The sequence below is a fragment of the Lupinus angustifolius genome, chromosome LG08 (genome assembly GCF_001865875.1).
Source record: "Lupinus angustifolius cultivar Tanjil chromosome LG08, LupAngTanjil_v1.0, whole genome shotgun sequence".
Taxonomy (NCBI): domain Eukaryota; kingdom Viridiplantae; phylum Streptophyta; class Magnoliopsida; order Fabales; family Fabaceae; genus Lupinus; species Lupinus angustifolius.
In genome coordinates this window covers 7,679,163-7,702,246 of record NC_032016.1, presented here as the reverse complement: position 1 = coordinate 7,702,246, position 23,084 = coordinate 7,679,163, and the positions used below count along the sequence as shown (strand labels likewise).

At 32.2% G+C, this 23,084-nt stretch overlaps 3 protein-coding genes across 3 annotated transcripts; all 3 read left to right on the top strand.

Moving 5' to 3' along the window:
- LOC109353651 (protein NDR1-like) lies at nucleotides 12,687-13,511 on the top strand. The gene has a single exon (XM_019595991.1). The coding sequence runs from the start codon at nucleotides 12,788-12,790 to the stop codon at nucleotides 13,460-13,462; it is 675 nt and encodes a 224-aa protein (XP_019451536.1). The 5' UTR covers nucleotides 12,687-12,787; the 3' UTR covers nucleotides 13,463-13,511.
- LOC109354454 (cysteine-rich receptor-like protein kinase 25) lies at nucleotides 14,604-17,528 on the top strand. The gene is made up of 7 exons (XM_019596958.1): nucleotides 14,604-15,448; nucleotides 15,571-15,708; nucleotides 15,799-15,920; nucleotides 16,060-16,270; nucleotides 16,370-16,607; nucleotides 16,775-16,925; nucleotides 17,075-17,528. Exons 1-7 carry the CDS (start codon nucleotides 14,626-14,628, stop codon nucleotides 17,393-17,395), a joined length of 2,004 nt encoding a protein of 667 aa, XP_019452503.1. The 5' UTR covers nucleotides 14,604-14,625; the 3' UTR covers nucleotides 17,396-17,528.
- On the top strand, nucleotides 18,032-22,771 carry LOC109354451 (putative receptor-like protein kinase At4g00960). Its single transcript, XM_019596951.1, has 7 exons — nucleotides 18,032-18,982; nucleotides 19,483-19,605; nucleotides 19,911-20,047; nucleotides 20,126-20,336; nucleotides 21,649-21,886; nucleotides 22,041-22,191; nucleotides 22,343-22,771. The coding sequence occupies exons 1-7, from the start codon at nucleotides 18,151-18,153 to the stop codon at nucleotides 22,688-22,690; spliced, it is 2,040 nt and encodes a 679-aa protein (XP_019452496.1). The 5' UTR covers nucleotides 18,032-18,150; the 3' UTR covers nucleotides 22,691-22,771.

Here is a 23,084-nt window from a genome sequence, read left to right as displayed (position 1 = left end):
ATGTATCAATTTTTATTTATTTACATTGAAGATTCTAATTTATTGTTTAAATTATTAAATTGAGTAGAAGTGATATATTCAAAGACCAAGCAAGGAAAAATGTAATCATGACCTTCCTTTCTCTTTTATTATTTTAATTTAAGAAAATAGTATTTAATTATTAAATAGACTATTTTATCCTTAAAAACATTCATTATTTACTATTTAAGAGGTATTCCTACAAAAAAATATCATTTGTTAATTACTTTTTATTAATAATTAATATTCTTTTTATTTTTATCGCAATTATTATTATTCAAATCAATATTATTTATATTATATTCATTATTTTATTATTAAAATTGTTATTTTTTTAGTAAATAAGTAGAAATGAAAGAAAGAAAAGGGAAAATACAATATTTAATTTACGGAAAACAGAGACCACGCTTGTTAAACGTTGTACAATAGCATTTAGTCATGACACCTAATTATCTTTGGAGAGTCCGAAAATTTCAGTATCTTCTGTATCTCACAATCTTATCTATACGGTCTATATAGCCTTTTCTTTTTATGAATCATTTACACTTTGACGTTTTATTTCTTCAAATAACTTTATAAAATGAATGATTGCACTATGAAAATTTATCATATAGAATGCAAAAGATGTTACTTATTATAAAAATATTGTAGGCAAAAAAGGAAACAAATCTTTTCGTACTTTTTATATGTGTTAGATGGCTCTCATTTCTATGTCTTAAAAGAATTTTATGACTATTTTATGGCTCTTTTTAATAGCATTTTATGTCACTTTTATGACTTTGTTTCCAAACATCCAATGCTTCATATCCAAGATACCAATACTTTGCTTGCCTATAGAAAGACACATATAGAGAGTTTCAAAATCATATTCACAACACACAACATCTCTTTCATTTACACATATATTGTGAGTGCATTCTTGGTGAGAATTCTTATTCCATTTGAGAGAGTATTTGTGAGGAAAATATTGTCATTTGTCTCCATCATTATAAGAGGATTTCTTGTACTCTTCTTTTTTACATAGTGGAATTTTGCTCTTGTTCGCCCGTGGTTTTTTTTCCTCTCACACTGAGGGGTTTTTCCACGTTAAATCTTGTGTGTTATTTTCTTTATCCTTTACTTGCTTCTCTTTTGTTCTCAATTGATTCAATCCTGTGCTTCCGCATTGTGCTCTAACCTTAACAAGTGGTATCAGAGCTCTTACTAAATTGAGAATTTCAAAATGTCTGCAAAATTTGACATTGAGAAGTTTGATGGCAAAATTAGCTTTTCTATTTGGCGAGTCCAAATGAGGGCCGTTCTTATCCAGAGCGGATTAAAGAAAGCTTTAGATGGGAAGTCAAAGAAACCAGTTTCCATGACCGATGATCAATGGGACGAGTTGGATGAAAAGGCGCTTTCAACAATTCAACTTTGTTTGTCGAAGGAGGTTCTTCGTGAGGTTGCCAATGAAGAAACCGCTGCGGCTTTGTGGCTGAAGTTAGAAACTTTATACATGACCAAGAGCCTCGCAAACAAGCTTCGTCTCAAAGAACGGTTATACACCATTCGTATGGTTGAAGGTACTCCTATTCAAACTCATCTTGATGAGTTTAATTCTATTATTATGGATATGCAAAATATTGATATTAATATTGAAGATGAAGACAAAGCTGTTTTGTTGGTTGTCTCTTTACCTTCTACCTATAAGCACTTCAAAGAAATCATGTTGTATGGAAATAATGATACCTTATCATTTGAAAATGTTAAATCTAATTTATTGTCCAAAGAAAAATTTGATCTTGAAGTTAATTCTGTGGACAAGGGTGAGGGCTTAAGTGTTCGAGGTAGAACTCAAGAGAAAGGGAGTACCAATTATAAAAAGTTCAGATCCAAATCCAGAGGTCGCAAATCCAACAAAACTTGTCGCTATTGCAAGAAACCGGGGCATGACATTCCTGATTGTTTTATCTTAAAGAAAAAACAAGAAAAACAAGATAAGGGAAAATTTCAACAATCCTCTGAAGTTGCTAATATTGAAGCCAATTCTGACGGTGATATTCTTTTATCTGCTGTCTCTTATAATAATAGGAGTAAAACAGAATAGATTCTTGATTCTGGATGTATTTTTCATATGTGTCCTTATAAAGACTTATTCACCACTTTTGAACATGTTGACAGTGGTGTTGTTTTGATGGGCAATGATACCCAATGCAAAGTTGCAGGAATAGGTACTATTCAGATCAAGGCTCATGACGGTGTTGTCAGAACCTTGGCTAATGTCCGCTATATTCCAGATTTGAAGCGGAACTTAATTTCTCTTGGCACCCTAGAGTCTCTCGGGTGTAGGTATTCAGCTGAAGGTGGAGTTCTAAAGGTATTAAAAGGTGTTATGGTATTATTGAAAGCTAACCGGACTGGTAGTTTATATGTCTTGCAAGGTTCTGTTGTGACAGGTTCAACAGCTGTATCTTCTTCAATGCATGATAATGACATTACCAAATTATGGCACATGCGCCTGGGCCATATGAGTGAAAAAGGTATGCACCTTCTAAGCAAACAAGGTCATCTTGGTAAACATGGCATTGGTAAATTGGATTTTTGTAAACATTGTGTTTTTGGGAAACAGAAAAAGGTTAGTTTCTCCACTGCAACTCACCGTACCAAAGGTATTCTTGATTATATTCATTCTGACCTTTGGGGGCCTTCTAAATTTCCTTCTCATGGAGGATGTCGCTATATGATGACCATCATTGATGATTTTTCTCGCAAATGCACACAAGCAGACACTAAACTTTATATCAGGTCTACTAGTAGTAAGATAAAGAATGGAGTCAATCATACCTTGATACTTTGAAATATTTAGGCATTTATCAACTTCATTGGTATTGATGTATGTTCCTGAACCCATTGGAGTGACAATAGCTTTATATTATCCATTTAAAAGCATTTGAACAAATCTCTAAAATACTTGGATTTACTGACAAAGATGACATCCTTATCAAATTCACTATACAAAATCTCATTGTCGATAGGATGATCTTGGTGTCATCTCCACTCTTTAGGCAAGTCATAATGAGCATGCTCTTTTTGTGATGGTAGATCATCATCTATTTTCATTTGCTCTATGTTGGTCGTCTCATCAATAATAAATACTTCACTTTGAGACGAGCTAGGTAAGCCATCATCATCAAAAGCAATCTTATCCTCTTTAGAGGGGTTAGTTTCATCAAATGAAACATTGACAAATTCTTCAACGGTTAAAGTTCTCTTATTAAAGATTCTAAAAGTTTTACTTGTAAGAGAATAACCAAGAAAAATTTCTTCACCTTCTTTTGCATCAAACTTACCTATATTATCTTCACCATTATTTAGCACAAATCACTTACAACCGAAGACATACGAATGAGAAGTATTTGGTTTTCTACCTTTGAAGAGTTCATAGGGGGTTTTCTTTAGAATTTGTCATATTAAAACTCTGTTAAAAACATAGCATGTCGTACTAATCCGCATATGCTCAAACGTTTTTGGGAGATTAGTCTGATTCAATATAGTATGATCTAGTTCTTCCAAAGAATGATTCTTTCTCTTTACAACACCATTTTGTTGTGGTGTTCTAGGAGTAGAGAAATTGTGAGTGATTCCAAGTTCATCACAAAATTCCTCAAAATAAGTGTTTTGAAATCCCCCCTCCTATGATCACTTCTTATAGCAACAATTTTTAAGACTTTTCATTTTGAACTCTCTTAGCATACTTGCTAAAGACATTAAACGTCTCATTCTTCTGAACCAAGAATATAGTCCATGTATATCGAGAAATTCATCTACTATAACAAGAGCACAGTAGTTTCCCCAAAACTTCAGGTCTGAGATCGACCAAATAACAAGATCTTTCTTAATCAGTTTATTCAAATGATCCACATGAATATGAGAAATTCTCCTATGCCAAATCCATGCATTATTACTTTAAGTGAAGCATCATTCAAAACAATAATGTAAATATTATTGTTTCTCTTACCGACCAGTTTAGAGTCTTTAAATCCCTTGACCTTGTTGATGCATTTTTCGGGGTAGAAAGCCACATGGACCCCTTGTCACATAGCTGACTAATACTCAACAAGTTGTGCTTGAGTCCCTCAACATATAGAACTCCTTCTATGGTGGTAGAAGGTGGCTTTCCAACACGACCTACTCCAAGAATTCTTCCTCTATTATTGTCCCCATATGTGCCATAACCTTTGTCCATTGGATACAGGATAGAGAACATGCTTTTGTCACCAATCATATGCTTTGAGCAACTGCTATCCAAATACCATAAATCACTAGCGACTCCCAAGCATTCCTGCAAAACATGTTAAGTTATATTATGTACCTAATTTAATTTAGGTCCTAGTGGGTTAACACTTTTCTCTACTCATTTGAAACGTCTTGAGGGCACACCATATTTTCTAATCATGCAAGGATTGGGTGTACACCTAGAATTTTTACAATAAGTACAAATGAGTTGATGCTTAAGTATCCTAGGATTATTTTTACGACACTTAGATGTATGGATAATTTGTTTATGGAAATTGATTTTAGTAGAGACATAGTTTTTCTTAGATGTGTGGTTGCTTGAATTTCCTAGACTTCTTCGTTTTGTAGAATTTCTCTATACATTTAACTTCTTATCTATATTTTTAGTACTCTTGTTTAAACCATTAAGTTCATGACTTCATGTTGAAATTTTATTTTTAAGAGTAGCACAATTCAAACATGAAGAAGAAGAAGAATATGGTCTATTTATTTGAACATCTAAATCATTTTTCATAGTGAGATTTGTTTTTCTAAAATAGTAAATTCAATTTTCTGTTTTGAAAATAGTTTAGGTAAATTAACATACTCACTATGTAATTCATTGAAAGTGTCTTGAAGTTCATAAAGTGAAGGTTAATCCAAGAGTTCAGATTCACTTACCTATTTGTCATTAGAGTGATGAGACACCATTAAGGATAGGTGTGCTTGCTCGTCACTTTTAAGGCTATAAATTGGAGCTTGTATCATTATTGTTAGATGTCTCTCATTTCTATGCCTTAAAAGAATTTTATGACTATTTTATGGCTCTCTCTAAAGACATTTTGTGTCACTTTTATGGCTTTGTTTCCAAGCATCCAATGCTTCATATCCAAGATACCAAGACTTTGCTTGCCTATAAAAGGACACATATAGAGAGCTTCAAAATCATCTTCACAACACACAACATCTCTTTCATTTACACATATATTGTGAGTGCATTCTTGGTGAGAATTCTTGTTCCATTTGAGAGAGTATTTGTGAGAAAAATATTGTCATTTGTCCTCATCATTATAAGAGGATTTCTTGTACTCTTCCTTTTTACATAGTGGAATTTTGCTCTTGATCGCCTGTGGTTTTTTTCTTCTCACACTGAGGGGTTTTTCCACGTTAAATCTTGTGTGTTATTTTCTTTATCCTTTACTTGCTTCTCTTTTGTTCTCAATTGATTCAATCCTGTGCTTCCGCATTGTGCTCTATCCTTAACAATATGAAAATTTGATTGTGAAGAAATGACTGACAATTAATTGAATCAACTCAGTATTCATTTCGAACTCGATTCATTATTTAGCTCTATAAACTTGGTTTATGAACCAAGTGGACTGAACTTGAGCTAGAAATTGAGCTCGCTATATAAACGAATCGAACTTGAGTTAGATACAGTTCACTCATTATGTTTATGAGCTAGTTCAATATATATATATTATTAATTTTTTATGTTTATTGTTATTATATCATAACTTATGTATTATTTTTTATATTTATTGTTATCATATATATATATATATATAAACAATATTATTTATATATATATATTTAACCTTGTGCAGTTTTTTAAAAATAAATTAATTATTTAGGTTGTCCAAATGAATCATTCGAGTTGAACCGTAGTTTGTGAACTTTAATCGAATCAAACTTAAACTAAAAAAATAACTCGTATTAAACTCAAGTTGATTTCGAGCAAAGCAAATTTTTATCGAGCTGATGAACTCTTGTTTAACTCGGTTCCTTTTCCACCCTAATTTGAGGTAATATAGATAGGAGAGGAAGAGGGGAAATGAGATGGCCTAAAAGCTCTTATCTTCAAATTTTGTACCCCCATTTTGGAAGGGAAGACAAATAGATGAATATTTATGATTTGGATAGACAAATAGATGTTCACATTCTTTTACTGAAATTTAAATATGAGTATAATATGTATTTATTGTTAGTGTAAAAATTCACATATAATTAATACATCATTAATCGTTCATTTATATATTATTTAAGAGTTAACAATTAAGTATCAATGATATATAATATAATAACAATATAAAAAACTCAGTGTGTACAATTGTTTACTTTAAATATTACTCTATTATTTCAATAACCAAAGTAAAGCTCACTTCTTCTGTCAATAATAAACGTGTTAGATCTTTTCTTTATAAACAAATTTTAATATATTATTATTTGTAGAGTATGAGATTTAAACTATTAACCTCTTTATCATACTGAAATGTGTTAAATCTGAATAATATGTGCACGTCACCCAATTTCAATAACCATCTATAACAAGTCCCCGATCAGTTTGGTCGGTTTTCTCTTCTAATGAGACGTTTATGTTAATTGTCAAGCAACATTTTCGGTTTTGTTAGAGTTCATTCAACACTTAGATCAGTTAGTTAACTTTAGTTGTTTGGTGTAAGTCATAGATAACTTTATAATTTGTCCCAATAGACCAGCTTCCAACTTCAGTGATTATCATTAATCTTATTATATTCTTCTGTTTTTTATATAAACAAATCGTACATAATATTGTTTTTTTGTGAAAAGAAAAATTAATTCATTTTATACTTTGGCTAAGATTTAAGAATTGTCTTTTATAAGTTTGCTACACGCACTATATAAAGCGTGCGGTAATGCCTACTTTTTGTTTCCGTGTTTATATGATACATTTTACTAATGGTGACAGATAAACAACAAAAACCGTGTTAATTAATAATGCCTTAATGCTTTTCAGAAACTGCAGAGTCCACCAGCTTATATAAACCCAGTCATTGATTAATGTAAATTGGTAATAATAATCAAACACTCCAAGAACATGGAAAGTAATTCTTCTATGAATATTTTAAGTGGGTAAGGGATGATGAAAGCCATTATTTCTTATATTTTTTTAAACGAGGAGATCCACTTAAACTTACTCTACATCTTAATATTCAATTTTAGGGAAATTTAATAGTTTGAATTAGTAAATAAATTTAAACCATTAGATTTTCCTAGATTTGATAACTAAGATATAGAGTAAGTGGATTCCCATCTTTTTTTTAAATATAAGAATACAAAATGAAAGGCACATGCTTAGAGGGTTTGGTGCGGTGCATGTCACGCCCCTAGTGCATGCAATGCCTACTTCCAAGGGAATGTTGGAGAATGAAGATGTTAGAACGTTGGACTGCGAGAAAGTGTGGTGTGGAAATTGCACCAAAGCTAGTAGGTAGATTGGTCCCTCGGCACTTGGGGAGATTTGGTTAACGTTATATGAGGAAAATGATCTGATGTCTTTAAACATGTTCTAAAGTCTATTCTAAACTAATTATAATATCTCATATCCGTCAAAAAGTTAAATATTTATGACTTTGTCTATTTTTTCTTCATTGTGATTGGTTTGTGATAGACTTGTTGTTGGTGCAGCGGAAGCGATCGTTGCGCAGCATTGACTACAAAAATCAAATAAAGGCATGAAATAAATATAAGAGAAGACGAGAGAATTTGTTAACAGGGTTCGGCCAATAGTGCTTACATCCCCGGAAGCGCTGAGCGGCTACCAGTATATTATTAGAGAATTAGGATTACAAACTCTAGCACACTCATGAGCACACCTGCCCATGAGGTGTTTCTATTTGGTGCTTATATCTGGTGCACATTATAACAAGGGACTTGAGTCCAATATATAACATTGGTATACTACTTTATTCTAATTCTAGGCAATGTGGGACTTCACCTTGATTGAAATAGACAACAATCTCCACCTTGATCGAAATAGACAAATATCTCGCTCCTTAGGAAATCTACACAATAATCTCCACTTAGCGAATATATGACTTCACCTTGTTCATTGTCTAATTCTCTTTAATTGCTCCCCTACGGCATAGACCTTCTAAGTATCATTGACAATGTTATCAAGAGCTTAGCTCTCCAAACTTATAGTGCAGCTTCCCGTACCGCCATTAAATGAATCACGCTGCCTAGCCACCTGTTGCTAGGAAGTCTTTCGATATATTGGAACTTCTACACAGAAGTTCACCAACAATCGTCCTCTTCAATACTCAGTCAAACTGAACCTTGGAGCTTCCTTGGAAAGCCTCAACCGCTACCACCATTGTCCACTTCGACAATCCTAGTTCAAAAGAACTATCATACTCCACCATAAGGAGTATACCCACAGCACACACCATGCGTCAATGCTAACTAATGTGTGTGTCACATTCTTGCATCCAAGCCAATGCCCATGTCACACCTCTGCATCTCTACCAATGCTCGTGTTACAACTTGCATCAAAGCCAATGCCCATATCACACCCTACATCAAAGTCAGCCATCGCCCTTGTGCTTTTGTGGATCTGCTAACAATTAATATCTTTCACTATGACGTCTCACACACGCCATTACGATATTCTCTTTCTCATCTCCAATGAGAACATTCTCTCAGCATCTAGAGAGATATTGTCAGCATCTAACTCAACACATGAGTCTTTATCTCCACCTTGATCCTAACCCAATACATGAACTTATGGGGTTTTGGATCGACACATATATCGCCCACACTACAGTTCTACCATGTTTCATTCTCCTTCAACTGGCTACCAATATATTATTAGAGAATTAGGATTACAAATTCCAGCACACCCATGGGCCCACCTGCCCATGGGGTGTTTCTATTTGGTGCTTATATCTGGTGCACATTATAAAAGGGACTTGAGTCCAATATATTCTACTTTATTCTAATTCTAGACAATATGAGACTTCATATAATAACATATTTCAAACATCTCCAACACTTATAGATACATTTGGGAACAACAAATCCCTGTCCATAATGTGAAGCTGACACTTTCATCAATGTATCCTAAATTTAGTGACCTGACATGCAATGGAAAATCATAGGCTGGTTTCATTTTTCAATAATATTTTCATCAGCTTTATATCATCTATTAATTTATTTTTCTCTCTTGAAGTATATTTGGTTGAGTTGGTTCATGACAAGATTATTATTATATTCTTTTAAAAAATTAATTTAAAAATCCCCCCTAATAATAACAATAAGAAAGTAGATAGGAAGTGACGTTTATCAATTTCTTATAATTATGAAAAATCCTTCCATTGATTTGGTATAAGAATATAACGTTTTTCTTCTTAGAAGTTAGAATCACAGAAGAAGGAGAGTAAATAAAGATCAACATATTATATCCTAAAAAATGTACTACTTCATAACTATTATTAATTGTGACATATGGAGTGATACTATTTATGAGACAATAGATGTCCTCGTGTAAATAAAATCCGAAGATATACTACAATCAAAGGGAAGAGGGGGACCAATCCGAAATAATTGGGAGAGTTCAAGTTTATATTTAGGCCCCGAAAACAAATTTTAAGATAAGAACTTTTAAACTAACCAAATATAAGCATATTAACAATTTTTGTAATATATATATGGGAAAGAAAAGCATATAAAAATACCAACGTGAGTTGGTTCATTTAATCACAAAAATCTTTTTTTTTTCTGGAGCTTTATATCTTCCATTATATTGTGTCTGCGGCATGCAAGTTCCCTTTTGCTGATTCTAATTAAATAGATAACCCAAGCTTCTATTTTCTTATGGGGTTGGCCAGACCTATATTACTATAATAGAAAAGTGGTATTATGGATATAATGGCACATGAAAATGGTTTACACATTAATAATCCACTTGCCTTAGTGCATATTATAAACTTCACGATCACAAAGCTTTTCATGTGTGCTCCACATAGAGCAGTACCACTTTCCCATTTGTTATTTCTAGAACAGTTTGGTCGGTAATAAAATCACAAGATAATATTTCCATAAAAAAGGTTTCATCAATTTTGAGTCCAGATCCCTTTTATTTCTATAAGAAACAAACAATGTCTAGGTCTTTAAATAATTTATCTTTATGATAAATAATTAAATTGTATTATATTTAAAAAATTAATATTGAATTAAATTATATTTATCTAGACAAGAAATGGAAAGAAAGAATCTCCACCTCAAATTATTTAATATTGAATTAAATTAATATTAGTTCACTATCTCACACAAAAAAGTTAAAAGAGTCAAATTTTAAAGGATTAATTAATATACGAAATTCTCATAGCGAAGTATGTGAACGACAAATATAAACAATCTTATCTATAGAAATAAAGATTCCCTTTATTGGTATCACATTCTCTTCCCTATTTTTTTTGTCATTCACAACATATTTTCATTAGGTTCTATCAACTTTCCTTGGTCCTCATCATTACAAAGGAAAATCCACAAAACGTCCTATATATGGTTTCCCTATGCAATTATATATATCCACATAACAAAGAAAGAACCAGAAGCACAAGTGAGGGGCTGGATGTGTATTGATATATTCATCACGTTACTAATAAGAGTATTAAATCTATACACTGACATTATAAAAATATATACACAATTGGTGCATCATCCACCATTCATTTGAATTACTTTTTGTGTAAAAAACTCTTATACTATCAGTATATACATCATTTTCTCTACTAATAATTGTCAACTAGACTATGCCTACTAACATAAAACTCCAAAATGTTGCTCCCCTATTACATTTTGGTTATTTTGATCATTAAGTCATCAAAAATAACTTTATGTGGTATATATTTTTTAACGTGTTGAATCATGCTATGACCGGGGGAGTCTTCAATCATCGGGAAATTCCATTGTTATTGAAGAATAAAAAAAGTAGAAAGTCAAAAGTGAGATAACAACATCTTAAACCAAAACCTTGATACAATGATTTTATGAGTCTTTTCTACTTATAAACTCTTAGCTTTCACCAAAGTTTTAATAAAAAATTAAATAAAAGTAGTTCAAATTTTTAAAAAAATATTAATGTTTCAAATTTTCAAAAAAATAATTACGGGAAATAAAAAGATTTATTAAATATGGCGGAGTAATAAATAAAATATAATTATGAAAGGGTATCACTATATTTTTTATATACTATTTAATATTACCAAGATATTATAAAATTACTTGTGTTTGATAAAAAAAACTTTAATTAGAAATAAGAACATAGGAGTATTTTTTCCTTTTATAATTTTATATTATCTCCATGTTCCGTGTATTGAGAGTTATTCAAGAGTTGCTTGCAAATCACACTATAAGTATATATAACTCTAGATTTGTAAACTAACCAATCCATAAATCTTCCTTGGTGACTTGGTAGTAAGGTTTTAATATAAAAGTGAAGAAACTTATGAATATGGGAACTATAATATGATATGCATAATGTACAGGTATATATGGGTCCCCTAACACATGACTTGATGATCACCTTAACTAGAATTCGTATATACTTTATGCAACATTATACGAAACCTTGATACCTTATTTCCTTCTGGATAATTACCAATAATTATTCTATCTTTTTTCCTGTTTAAAATAATAATCGTTCCTATATATGACACGCACATGATATATCAGAATGAAAACGCTTATTACATTTTCTTTATTACTTCAGTTATAGATAGATAAAGCTGCTGCTAGTTGATCTAAGTTAATATAAGTACACTACAATATATAATTAAGTACATTAAAAGAGCTTTTAATTATGTCAACCAATGTACTAAAAACAATTTAATTTAATTTTTAATCTATTACACTATCATATAATAACTTTTCAGAGTTTTATTTGAAGAATTCAAATTTAAAAATTTCTCTCAATTATTTTTATGTCTTACTTTTCATATTTTCTCTATATACACAATTCAAAAAAACCCATAAACAAATTAAAAAATAATTTAAAGTTGTTGTAAAAATATCATTATTGATTTTCCTCCTAAAATATGTTTTTATTAGTGTATAAAGTACAAATAAACACAACAATTTCATAACCACGTTAATAGCTAGCTGCCTAAAGTTAATATAAACCAAAGCTTTTTACTGCTGAAAGCTGATTTTCATCGAAAGGATAAACACTTTGCATACTGATCACACAAATTATACACTCAACAATACATATAAGTAACATTATCAAAGGTAAATTAAAAGGTAAACATGTAATTAACTTGTTGCAGCTAAGTTAAAAGTAGTAGCAGGAAATGTTTCAGTTATATGATCCTCAAAGGTGATAATGCAAAAGTGAAAAAAGCTAGAAAAAAAGAAGAGTGTAAAATCTCACACAAAGTACAAAGATTTATACCCATGCACCTCCTCGTCCACCATTCATTTGAATAATATTTTTTGAAAAGTTCACAATAATTACATATTAATGATGGAAGGAATGATAGTGTATAAAACTCATACATTGTGATAGAAGAAAAAATTTATTTTCTCAATAGACATTAACATGCACATGCAATTAATGAAAGACAAAATTGCATATTCTTTTCTTCACCGATGCACCACACTCAAAGTTTCTCTCCCTTCCTCTATTCAACTCCACTACAAAACCACAACCCTTCATCATCTCAATTTTCTCAAACAACACAAACCAATAAAAATGCACAGCAACGATAACATACCTATTCACCATGTACCAGGTCCGAACCCTAAACCACTTCAGCGCCACCGCACTCGCTACTACATGCAACGTGTCCAAGAAAGCCTCACCACTCGCGTCTCCAAAATCATCTGCACTATCTTCTTGGGCCTTCTCTTCATCGCGGGCCTCATTGCCTTCATTCTCTGGCTCAGTCTTCGTCCCCACAGGCCCAGGTTCTTCATTCACGATTTCTCTGTCCCGGGCCTGGCCCAAGAATCAGGGTTTCAAAATGCCCAAATAACTTTCAAAGTAACCGCTAGAAACTCCAACCAGAAAGTTGGGGTTTATTATGAATCAATGGTCGGTTCGGTTTTTTATCAGGGACAGAAAATCGGGTCGATGCCGTTACTTTTTCCGTTTTATCAGGAGCCTAAGAATACGACGGAGGTTAACGGCGTTCTGAGTGGGGCGACGTTAAATGTTAATAACGAGCGTTGGGCTGAGTTCCAGGGAGAAAGGGCGCATGGGAGTGTGGTGTTCCGCTTGGAATTGACGTCTGTGATTGAATTCCATATACACACGTGGGGTAGTAAGCGCCACACGATGCATGCAAACTGTGATGTGGGTGTGGGACCCGATGGGTACATCTTGCTTGCTTATAGAGACAAAAGGTGCCCTGTTTACTTCTCTTGAGATTTTACCACCTCAACTGGCTCTGAATGTAATTTCCATAATTTCTTATGTAATAGTTCCATACTATTCTTATCTTAATTTTCCACTTGAATTTCTGAATTCTCATAAGTCGCAACTCTCTTTTCTGTTCTATGCTAGTATAACTAAACATGTGTGAAAAAAAATTAAATTATGATTATAATCCAGAAAAAAAAACCACTCATAGGTTGATTTGACGAATATTTTAATGATTAACATTAAAGATAAATTTACATGACTATTTGTATAGTTCAATTATATTATGTACATTTTTTGTGTAAGAACGGTTCTAAGTCACTTTATATAAATATATATATATATAAAATAACATGTTAAATATACTTAACAAAACAATTTTACCTTGAAATGATTTGTTTAATACCATGAGGTAATATTTTTCATTCAGGTTTCCTTAATATGTATTATGTAGTACACTTTATAAAAACTCATTAGTATTAGACTGAATAATGCCTTATAAATACTAATAAGAAACCAACAACATATGTATGCGTACTACTAGTGATTTGTACTCGACATCACTACTATTGTATTCCCATGTGTTTTTCATTGCATTATGATTCGTCAATGCGGAAGGTACAAGGAAACTTGACAAATATACAGTTGTGATGATGATGTTGGTATCCGGTGTTTTTACAATGAAAAGCTTTTATAATCAATACTTTATCAATTATCTTTGCTAAATTTGTTTTGGTGTATGATAATACAGGTTGGCATGAATATATATATGACTTTAGTCTATTTCTTAAATACGTAAAAAATATTCGAGTTAGGAAAGGTGGAGTGAGGATAGTCTCTGTGAGGAAGTGCTGTAAGAAGAAAAACAACATATTATATTGTTTTATCTTTTGTCTTAAAGAATGTACCACTCAACCAACAAGACATTGGTCTAATGATGTAAGGTCCACTAAATTTTGAAAATAATTAAAATGTTAAATATTTGATTTTTGTGAACATACTTATTGGGAAGGTCAATCACTAAACGAACAGATGTACTGAAGTGGACACCGACCATATTTACAAGGCTACACACGCTTTTATTCAATCTTATCAATTTAATTGAAGCTTCATAAAAAAAGAAGGTTGATCTGTCTCTTAATTCTATTTTCTCTCTCAATTTGCAAACTATGTATTCCTACATCTTCTCCCTACTGTTATTACCAATCATATTTCTCAACCATACTGCAATAGCACACATCTATTCCCCTTCATTACCATTCCCTCACTGTTCAACCAACAACACTTATGCACCAAATAGCACTTATGACACCAACCTTAAAACTCTTCTATCATGGCTTTCCTCTAATGCAACACACACAATCCAAATTTACAACACCACCATTGCAGAAAGCAACACACTTTCCAACACCATCTATGGCCTTTTCATGTGTAGAATTGGAGATGCTGTCCCTGATTGTAGAGACTGTGTTATAAACTCAACCAAGGTGATAACAAAACTATGCCCCATGTCTAAAGAAGCTATAATTTGGAGTGATAATTGCTTCATGCGTTACTCAGATCATTATTTCTTTACAACAGTGGAAGAGAGTCCTAAACATTGTGCCATGAATGAGAATGACTATGTAGGACAAGTAGAACATTTCAATAGCATACTTTGGGATACATTGAATGCTGTGAGAAATCTTACAGCAAATCCTTCTTTTGGAACTATGAAGTATGGTTACAAGTCAGTGGATATCACTGCTAACCAAACACTATATGCAATGGGATATTGCATTCCATACCTTTCTTCAGAAAACTGTAGTTTGTGTCTCAGTGATGCTATAGCAGAAATTCCAACATCTTGTTGTAAAGGAAAAACTGGAGGAAGGGTTATTTACCCAAGTTGTGGTATTAGATTTGAATCATATCCATTTTATCAACTTCCTTCAGGGTCACTACTTACTCCTACTCCTAAATTGGGTCCTTTTGCCTCTTTGCCATTCCCAGGTTTGACATAACTATTAACTAAGGCTTTTTCTGTTTTTCTCTATATTCATTTCAAGTAAGCACCAATGGAATAGTCCTACACATGTTATTGTTAATGACACTAGGTATTAATGTTCTTGTAGGGAAAAGAAAACATTCTGTAACGGTAACCGCGGTGGTTGTACCAATTATTTTATTGGTGGTGGTTTTATGTTTGGCTTGCAGCTGGTTTCTCAGCAGAAGACAGAGGAAGAGTCATGAGGCTATTCTCAAAGAAAGCTGTAATGTGTTAAACTATTGAATTAAGAAAAGTGTTATGAGATAAAAGACACTACTTTATTTGCTTATAAGTTGAAATCTGTTTGATGCAGTTGGAAATGAAGTAACAACTTTGGAGTCCTTGTGGTTCGATTTAAGTGAAATAGAGTCTGCAACAAACAAGTTTGCTAAAGAAAATATGATTGGAAAAGGTGGATTTGGAGAAGTTTATAAGGTAACATCACTGCCATATTTAAGACAGAATAGAGTCGCATTATGCGTAACTAAAAATCGGGTCGCGACAGCTGTACAAACAGGTTATTGTTTATCATAGCTTTGATCGTAGTTGATAGCTAGTTCAACTTATTTTACAGGGTGTTCTTTCCAATGGGAAGGAGATCGCTGTGAAGAGACTTTTGAGAAATTCTCAGCAAGGGGCAAGAGAATTTAAGAATGAGGTTCTTGCCATAGCTCAACTTCAACACAGAAATCTAGTGAAATTACAAGGATTTTGTCTGGATGGAAAAGAAAAGATGCTAGTATATGAATATGTACCCAACAAGAGCCTTGATTACTTTTTATTTGGTGAGTACTTTTAGTTAAGATATTAGATAGATATATGTTTTTGCAAGATCATGAATGATTTTAAGACAACACAATCAAAACTGAACTTTTGTCTAGCAGATCCCCAAAAGAGAAGAGAATTAAATTGGTGTGAAAGGTACAAGATTATCGGAGGAATTGCTCGAGGAATTCTTTATCTCCACGAGGATTCTCGTCTTAAAATTATACATCGTGATCTCAAACCTAGTAATATTTTGCTAGACGGTGACATGAATCCAAAAATCTCAGATTTTGGAATGGCAAGGATTGTTGCTGCTGATAATATTGCAGAAAACACACAGAGAATTGTTGGAACATAGTAAGTTTTATCTTCTTACTTTTCCACTTGCAATTTTTCATTTGCTCTGAGAGTAGAACATGCACCTACCTAATTATTGACCAATTTTATCTCTTCCTCTGATCTTCATTCTCTCTTTTATTCATCTTTTGTACAAGTCCAAATGTTGATAAAAGTTCTATATGCAGCGGTTACATGTCTCCAGAATATGTAATGCGTGGCCAATTTTCGGTGAAGTCTGATGTGTTTAGTTTTGGTATCATGTTGCTAGAGATTATCAGTGGAAAAAGGAAAGGTTTTTCTTCTGAATCAGAACATGTAGATGGCATAAGAAAATATGTGAGTATTTAATTCATGTATCAAATCTCTTATTTTAGTTCATATGCAAGATTAAATGAAGAGAAAAATGATATATAAATAACACAGCCCAGTACACGAGACTCTCGGCCATTAATTTGATTAGTTCGATATTTTGTAATTAATTGCAGGCTCAAACAAAATGGAGATGTGAAACACCATTGGAACTCTTAGATCCTAAATTGGAAGGATGTTATTCTGAAAGTGAAGTCATTAAATGCATTCAGATTGGTTTATTATGTGTAGAAGAAGACCACAATGATAGACCCACAATGGCAAAAGTTGTCTCCTACTTAAACAGTTCTTCACTTGATTTGCCATTACCAACTGAACAACCATTTTTCATTAATGGAAAAGAGGAAGAAATTATGTCTAGAAAAATGTTGGAATCTGCTACCTATTCACACTATGAATCTAGAAATGAAATGACAATTGAATTTTACCCACGATAATACTTTCATGGGTCACTTTCATAGCAGAAAAAAGGAACATATATATGTTCAATAGTTTGATAAGTTATGGAAAAATTCCATCATGATGTTTTCTTTTTCTTTTCCATGCAGGTATAAATGAGAATTTTATTAAGCACACTCCTTTTTATGACTTACCATTATAGCGTGAGTTAAATTTTTTATACACAATCAATATATCATTTATCGTTTATTTATATTACTGTATTAATTTACTTATTCGATATATAAAATTATAAGTTGCTTTTAATTCATATAGACTTGTTGCGTACTCTGGACGTGGGAAAATTCTAACCCACTTCGGATATAGTGAGAAGACTTTAAGTCAATCATCATTTCCACATCCAAACCAATTCACACTTTTCTTTTTTTCCATCTCTTAATCTGACCTTTTCTTCAACATGGCTTACAGTAAACCATAATAAACAATAAAAAATATAAGTTTTTTCACAAAAGAAAATGAAAATGAATTTATTACATAACAACAAAGCTTGATTTTTCTGCCTTTAAAGTTCAGGTCCATTCTCAAGACTCAAGAGTGAGGAGACTTCAAGTCAACCATCATTACTCTAACCTTTTCTTCCTCTCTCTTTGTGTGGTTTAGAATTCACGTATGCTACATGCATATTACATCTAATTCTGCCAATATAAGCTCATTCAAGTAATATAGTGTTCCATAAATAATATACAAAAACTTAAATATAGTGTTTGTTACTACTGATTCTGAGAGAATAATCATGGGTGTTGTTTCTTTTATGTTATTTTCATTCTTATGTTGTCTCTTTGTCATACCCATACCCCAAGCCAGAGCCGATGAGCCATACCATTGTTACAACGATATAGGTAACTACACATCCAATAGCACATACAAAACCAATCTCAACAACGTGCTTTCTACTCTCATAAATTCTCCCAACACAGAAAATAGTTACGGTTTCTACAACCTCACTTATGGAGAAAAGAGTGACAAAGTATACACGATTGGGTTGTGTAGTGGAGATGTTAACTCAGAGGATTGTAGTAGTTGCTTTAACGAATCTAGTGTCTCACTCACAAAGCTATGTCCAAACCAGAAAGGTGCAATTAGGTGGACTAGTCGCTGCATATTGCGTTACTCTAATCACTCAATATTTGGCATCTTAGATACTGGAACTAGGGTTATTTTTTATAATACAGCAGATGCAAGAAATACAACTCAATTCACCCAAGTTCTAAATAACCTAATGATAAACCTGATTACAATAGCTGCATCTGGTGATTCTCGTAGAAAGTATGCAACGGGAAATTCAAATGATGTTCCGTTACAAACAATACATGGTCTTGTGCAGTGTACACCTGATTTGTCTCAATATGATTGTAATTCATGCTTAAATGATGTTTTCTCATATCTCTCAGTCTTTTATGGTAAGGTAGGTGGTTTGGTATATACAACCACTTGCATTATAAGATATGAAACTTACAACTTCTTCGGACCTACAATAGATCTACCATCATCGTCATCATCGTCACCATCACCGTTATCATCACCGGAGCTGCCTTGGGGAACAACTCACAGCTCTTCCTCGATAGGTACCGGTCATTATGCTTAATTATATACAACCCTTAAGTTCACTTCACGATTCATATTTCCATGTTTTCTTCTTCTTATATGTCAGTATTTAATGTTTGATCAGTATCATATCTAAATAAAATTTTACAAAGCTATTATCCTTTATATTTCGAACACGTGATTTTTTTTGTATAACTAAAAAGTATTCTCTCATCTCATTGCTAAATAACTTATATCTTTTAGGTGTGTGACTCTAACAAATGTCATTCTTACAAATGGAGCATTTGGCCTTTTGTCGATTAAGTGATGCATAACATGAATAGACCAACATAGATCAAAAACATATTTAAATCTTCTCAAAATAGACAGAGATAGACTTTGCCATTCAAATTATGTTGCAAGTGTCTCAAAATTCATTTATGTGCTATAAGATTAACATAGACTATCATATAGAAGATACAATCGTTCTACTATGCACAAATTTTGTTTGTTTTTTAATGAATTTCTTTTAGTTTTGCAGGAAAGAGGAACATATCTCGAACTGCTATCATAGTAGCTGTGCTTGTTATCGTTCTTGTTGTTTCACTGATCATTTGTGTCCCCCTCTATTTAAGACGAAGAAAGGCAAGGAAATTTCTTAAAGGTAAATAAATCTATACTCTATATTATATACATGATTAATAATTAAGATTTTTCTTCTTCTGATAAGCTAGTTATTTTGAACAGGAATATATATGTCTTTGTAAGTATAAGATAAAAAATTACTTATGGTTGATATAGAATAGGAAGAAAGAAAATAAATATCAATGATCATTGTGTTCAGATTTCATCCAAAGATGTCAACATTCTCAAAGTTCTAATTGGACCACATTGAGTAACTTATAACAGAATAATACTCATCACAATTTCACAAACTAAATAGTTTAAACATGTTCTCTCAATGTGAAGCTGAAGAGGATGATGATAATGACGACATTACAACTAGAGAGACATTGCAATTCAACTTTGACACCATAAGAGTTGCTACAAGTGGATTCTCTAGTTCTAATAAACTAGGGCAAGGTGGATTTGGAGCTGTTTATAAGGTAAGATATAATCATTCTTTCATAAATATCAAACATTTGAAATAAATAAATAAATAAATTATTGTGGTATATTTTCAGGGTAGGCTTTCTAATGGAGAAGACATAGCTGTGAAAAGGTTGTCAAGGGAATCAGGCCAAGGAGATATTGAATTTGAGAATGAAGTACTTTTAGTGGCTAAACTTCAACACAGAAATTTAGTTAGGCTACTTGGTTTCTGCATAGAAGGGAGAGAAAGACTACTTGTCTATGAATTTGTTCCAAATAAAAGCCTTGATTATTTCATATTCGGTAGGTCTCCTAATAAAGTATCTTCTCATAACAGGAGATAACTTATCTCATTCGGCCAATAAAAGTGTAATATATGTACCAAAATTCATTTATGTGCTATAAGATTAACATAGACTATCATATAGAAGATACAATCGTTCTACTATGCACAAATTTTGTTTGTTTTTTAATGAATTTCTTTTAGTTTTGCAGGAAAGAGGAACATATCTCGAACTGCTATCATAGTAGCTGTGCTTGTTATCGTTCTTGTTGTTTCACTGATCATTTGTGTCCCCCTCTATTTAAGACGAAGAAAGGCAAGGAAATTTCTTAAAGGTAAATAAATCTATACTCTATATTATATACATGATTAATAATTAAGATTTTTCTTCTTCTGATAAGCTAGTTATTTTGAACAGGAATATATATGTCTTTGTAAGTATAAGATAAAAAATTACTTATGGTTGATATAGAATAGGAAGAAAGAAAATAAATATCAATGATCATTGTGTTCAGATTTCATCCAAAGATGTCAACATTCTCAAAGTTCTAATTGGACCACATTGAGTAACTTATAACAGAATAATACTCATCACAATTTCACAAACTAAATAGTTTAAACATGTTCTCTCAATGTGAAGCTGAAGAGGATGATGATAATGACGACATTACAACTAGAGAGACATTGCAATTCAACTTTGACACCATAAGAGTTGCTACAAGTGGATTCTCTAGTTCTAATAAACTAGGGCAAGGTGGATTTGGAGCTGTTTATAAGGTAAGATATAATCATTCTTTCATAAATATCAAACATTTGAAATAAATAAATAAATAAATTATTGTGGTATATTTTCAGGGTAGGCTTTCTAATGGAGAAGACATAGCTGTGAAAAGGTTGTCAAGGGAATCAGGCCAAGGAGATATTGAATTTGAGAATGAAGTACTTTTAGTGGCTAAACTTCAACACAGAAATTTAGTTAGGCTACTTGGTTTCTGCATAGAAGGGAGAGAAAGACTACTTGTCTATGAATTTGTTCCAAATAAAAGCCTTGATTATTTCATATTCGGTAGGTCTCCTAATAAAGTATCTTCTCATAACAGGAGATAACTTATCTCATTCGGCCAATAAAAGTGTAATATATGTACCATTTTGTTTAGTTTTAGAAATATTTTTGTAGAAAATGATTAAATAGGACACATTTCATGATTTTAATAGCTGAATGAGATATTTTATTTTCTTAAACTATACCTCTCTATTAGTTAAGTTCTAGTTCAACGCTAAGACTTATTACATGCAGTTTCAAAACTCTAATTTTTGGATGCATATATGTAGATCAAATAAAGAAAGGAGAATTGGATTGGGTAAGGCGCTACAAAATCATCGGTGGAATTGCTCGAGGCCTTCTTTACCTTCATGAGGACTCTCGATTGCGTATCATACATCGTGATCTGAAAGCAAGTAACATACTCTTAGATGAAGATATGAATCCCAAGATATCAGATTTTGGAATGGCAAGACTCTTTGTTGTGGATCAGACACAAGGAAACACAAGTAGAGTTGTTGGAACATAGTAAGTACTAAAAGATGCCAGAATATATTAATTATTATTGGTAATGTCATGTTTATCATAATCAATTAAAACAGAGTAAAAATTCCTATATATATATCGTCGAAATATTCAATAACATTTATGTTTACTTAAGCTTGTACATGTTCGTATGTAGTGGATATATGGCACCAGAATATGCATTGCATGGACAATTTTCAGTAAAAACAGATGTGTTTAGTTTTGGTGTGTTGGTTCTTGAGATTGTGAGTAGTCAGAAAAATGGAGGCATTCATTATAGCGAGAATATGGAGGATCTTCTAACCTTTGTAAGTTATCATTTTCTTCCCATTTTATCTTCATTGCTATGAGAAATGTGACATGAGAGGATTATGTGTAATTAGTGTACATTACTGTAGGAGTAAAATTAAATATGTGAAGTAATACTTATAATATTTGTAATTGAGGAAATTATTTCAGGTATGGAGAAACTGGAAGAATGGATCTACAAGGAATATTATGGATCCCACATTAAACAATGGTTCATTAAATGAAATCATGAGATGCATCCACATTGGGTTGCTTTGTGTTCAACAAAATGTAGCTGAGAGACCAACCATGGCTTCTGTTGTGTTAATGCTTAATAGCAATTCTGTGGCTTTGCCAGTACCTTCAGAACCTGCATTTTTTGTAGGTACAAGAACTGGAAACATTTCATGGGATTATAATTCTAGGGCAATGAGTTCAATTCAATCTAGTCAATCTAGAAATATATCAGCTCAAGAATCAGTAAATGAAGCTTCCATTACTGAGCCTTATCCTCGATAGATTTTGATAATGGTGGTGAGGTTCGGATTGAGATCCTCTGTCCCAAAAATTCATTCTCTTTTTGTTCCTGTCCAATAATTTTACACCATGTAATATAATTTTGTTTTTATGATTTTTCTATTTAATTGAATAATATATTTGAATTTGTTCGAGACACAAATGAGAGCATCAACTGATAAGGCTGATAGGTGATTTCCATCTAATTTGAAAAGATTACATATTTTCTACATAATTCTTTTAGCGTTATGATATTTAGATCTGGTTGTAATGATATGAAAAATCAATAAAAAGAAAAAGTTGGTTATAAGTATCTTATCCATGTTACACCTTTTTATTAATGGAGAGACAAGTACTATGTAAAAGTAAAGAAAAGATAACACATATTGACATTTAT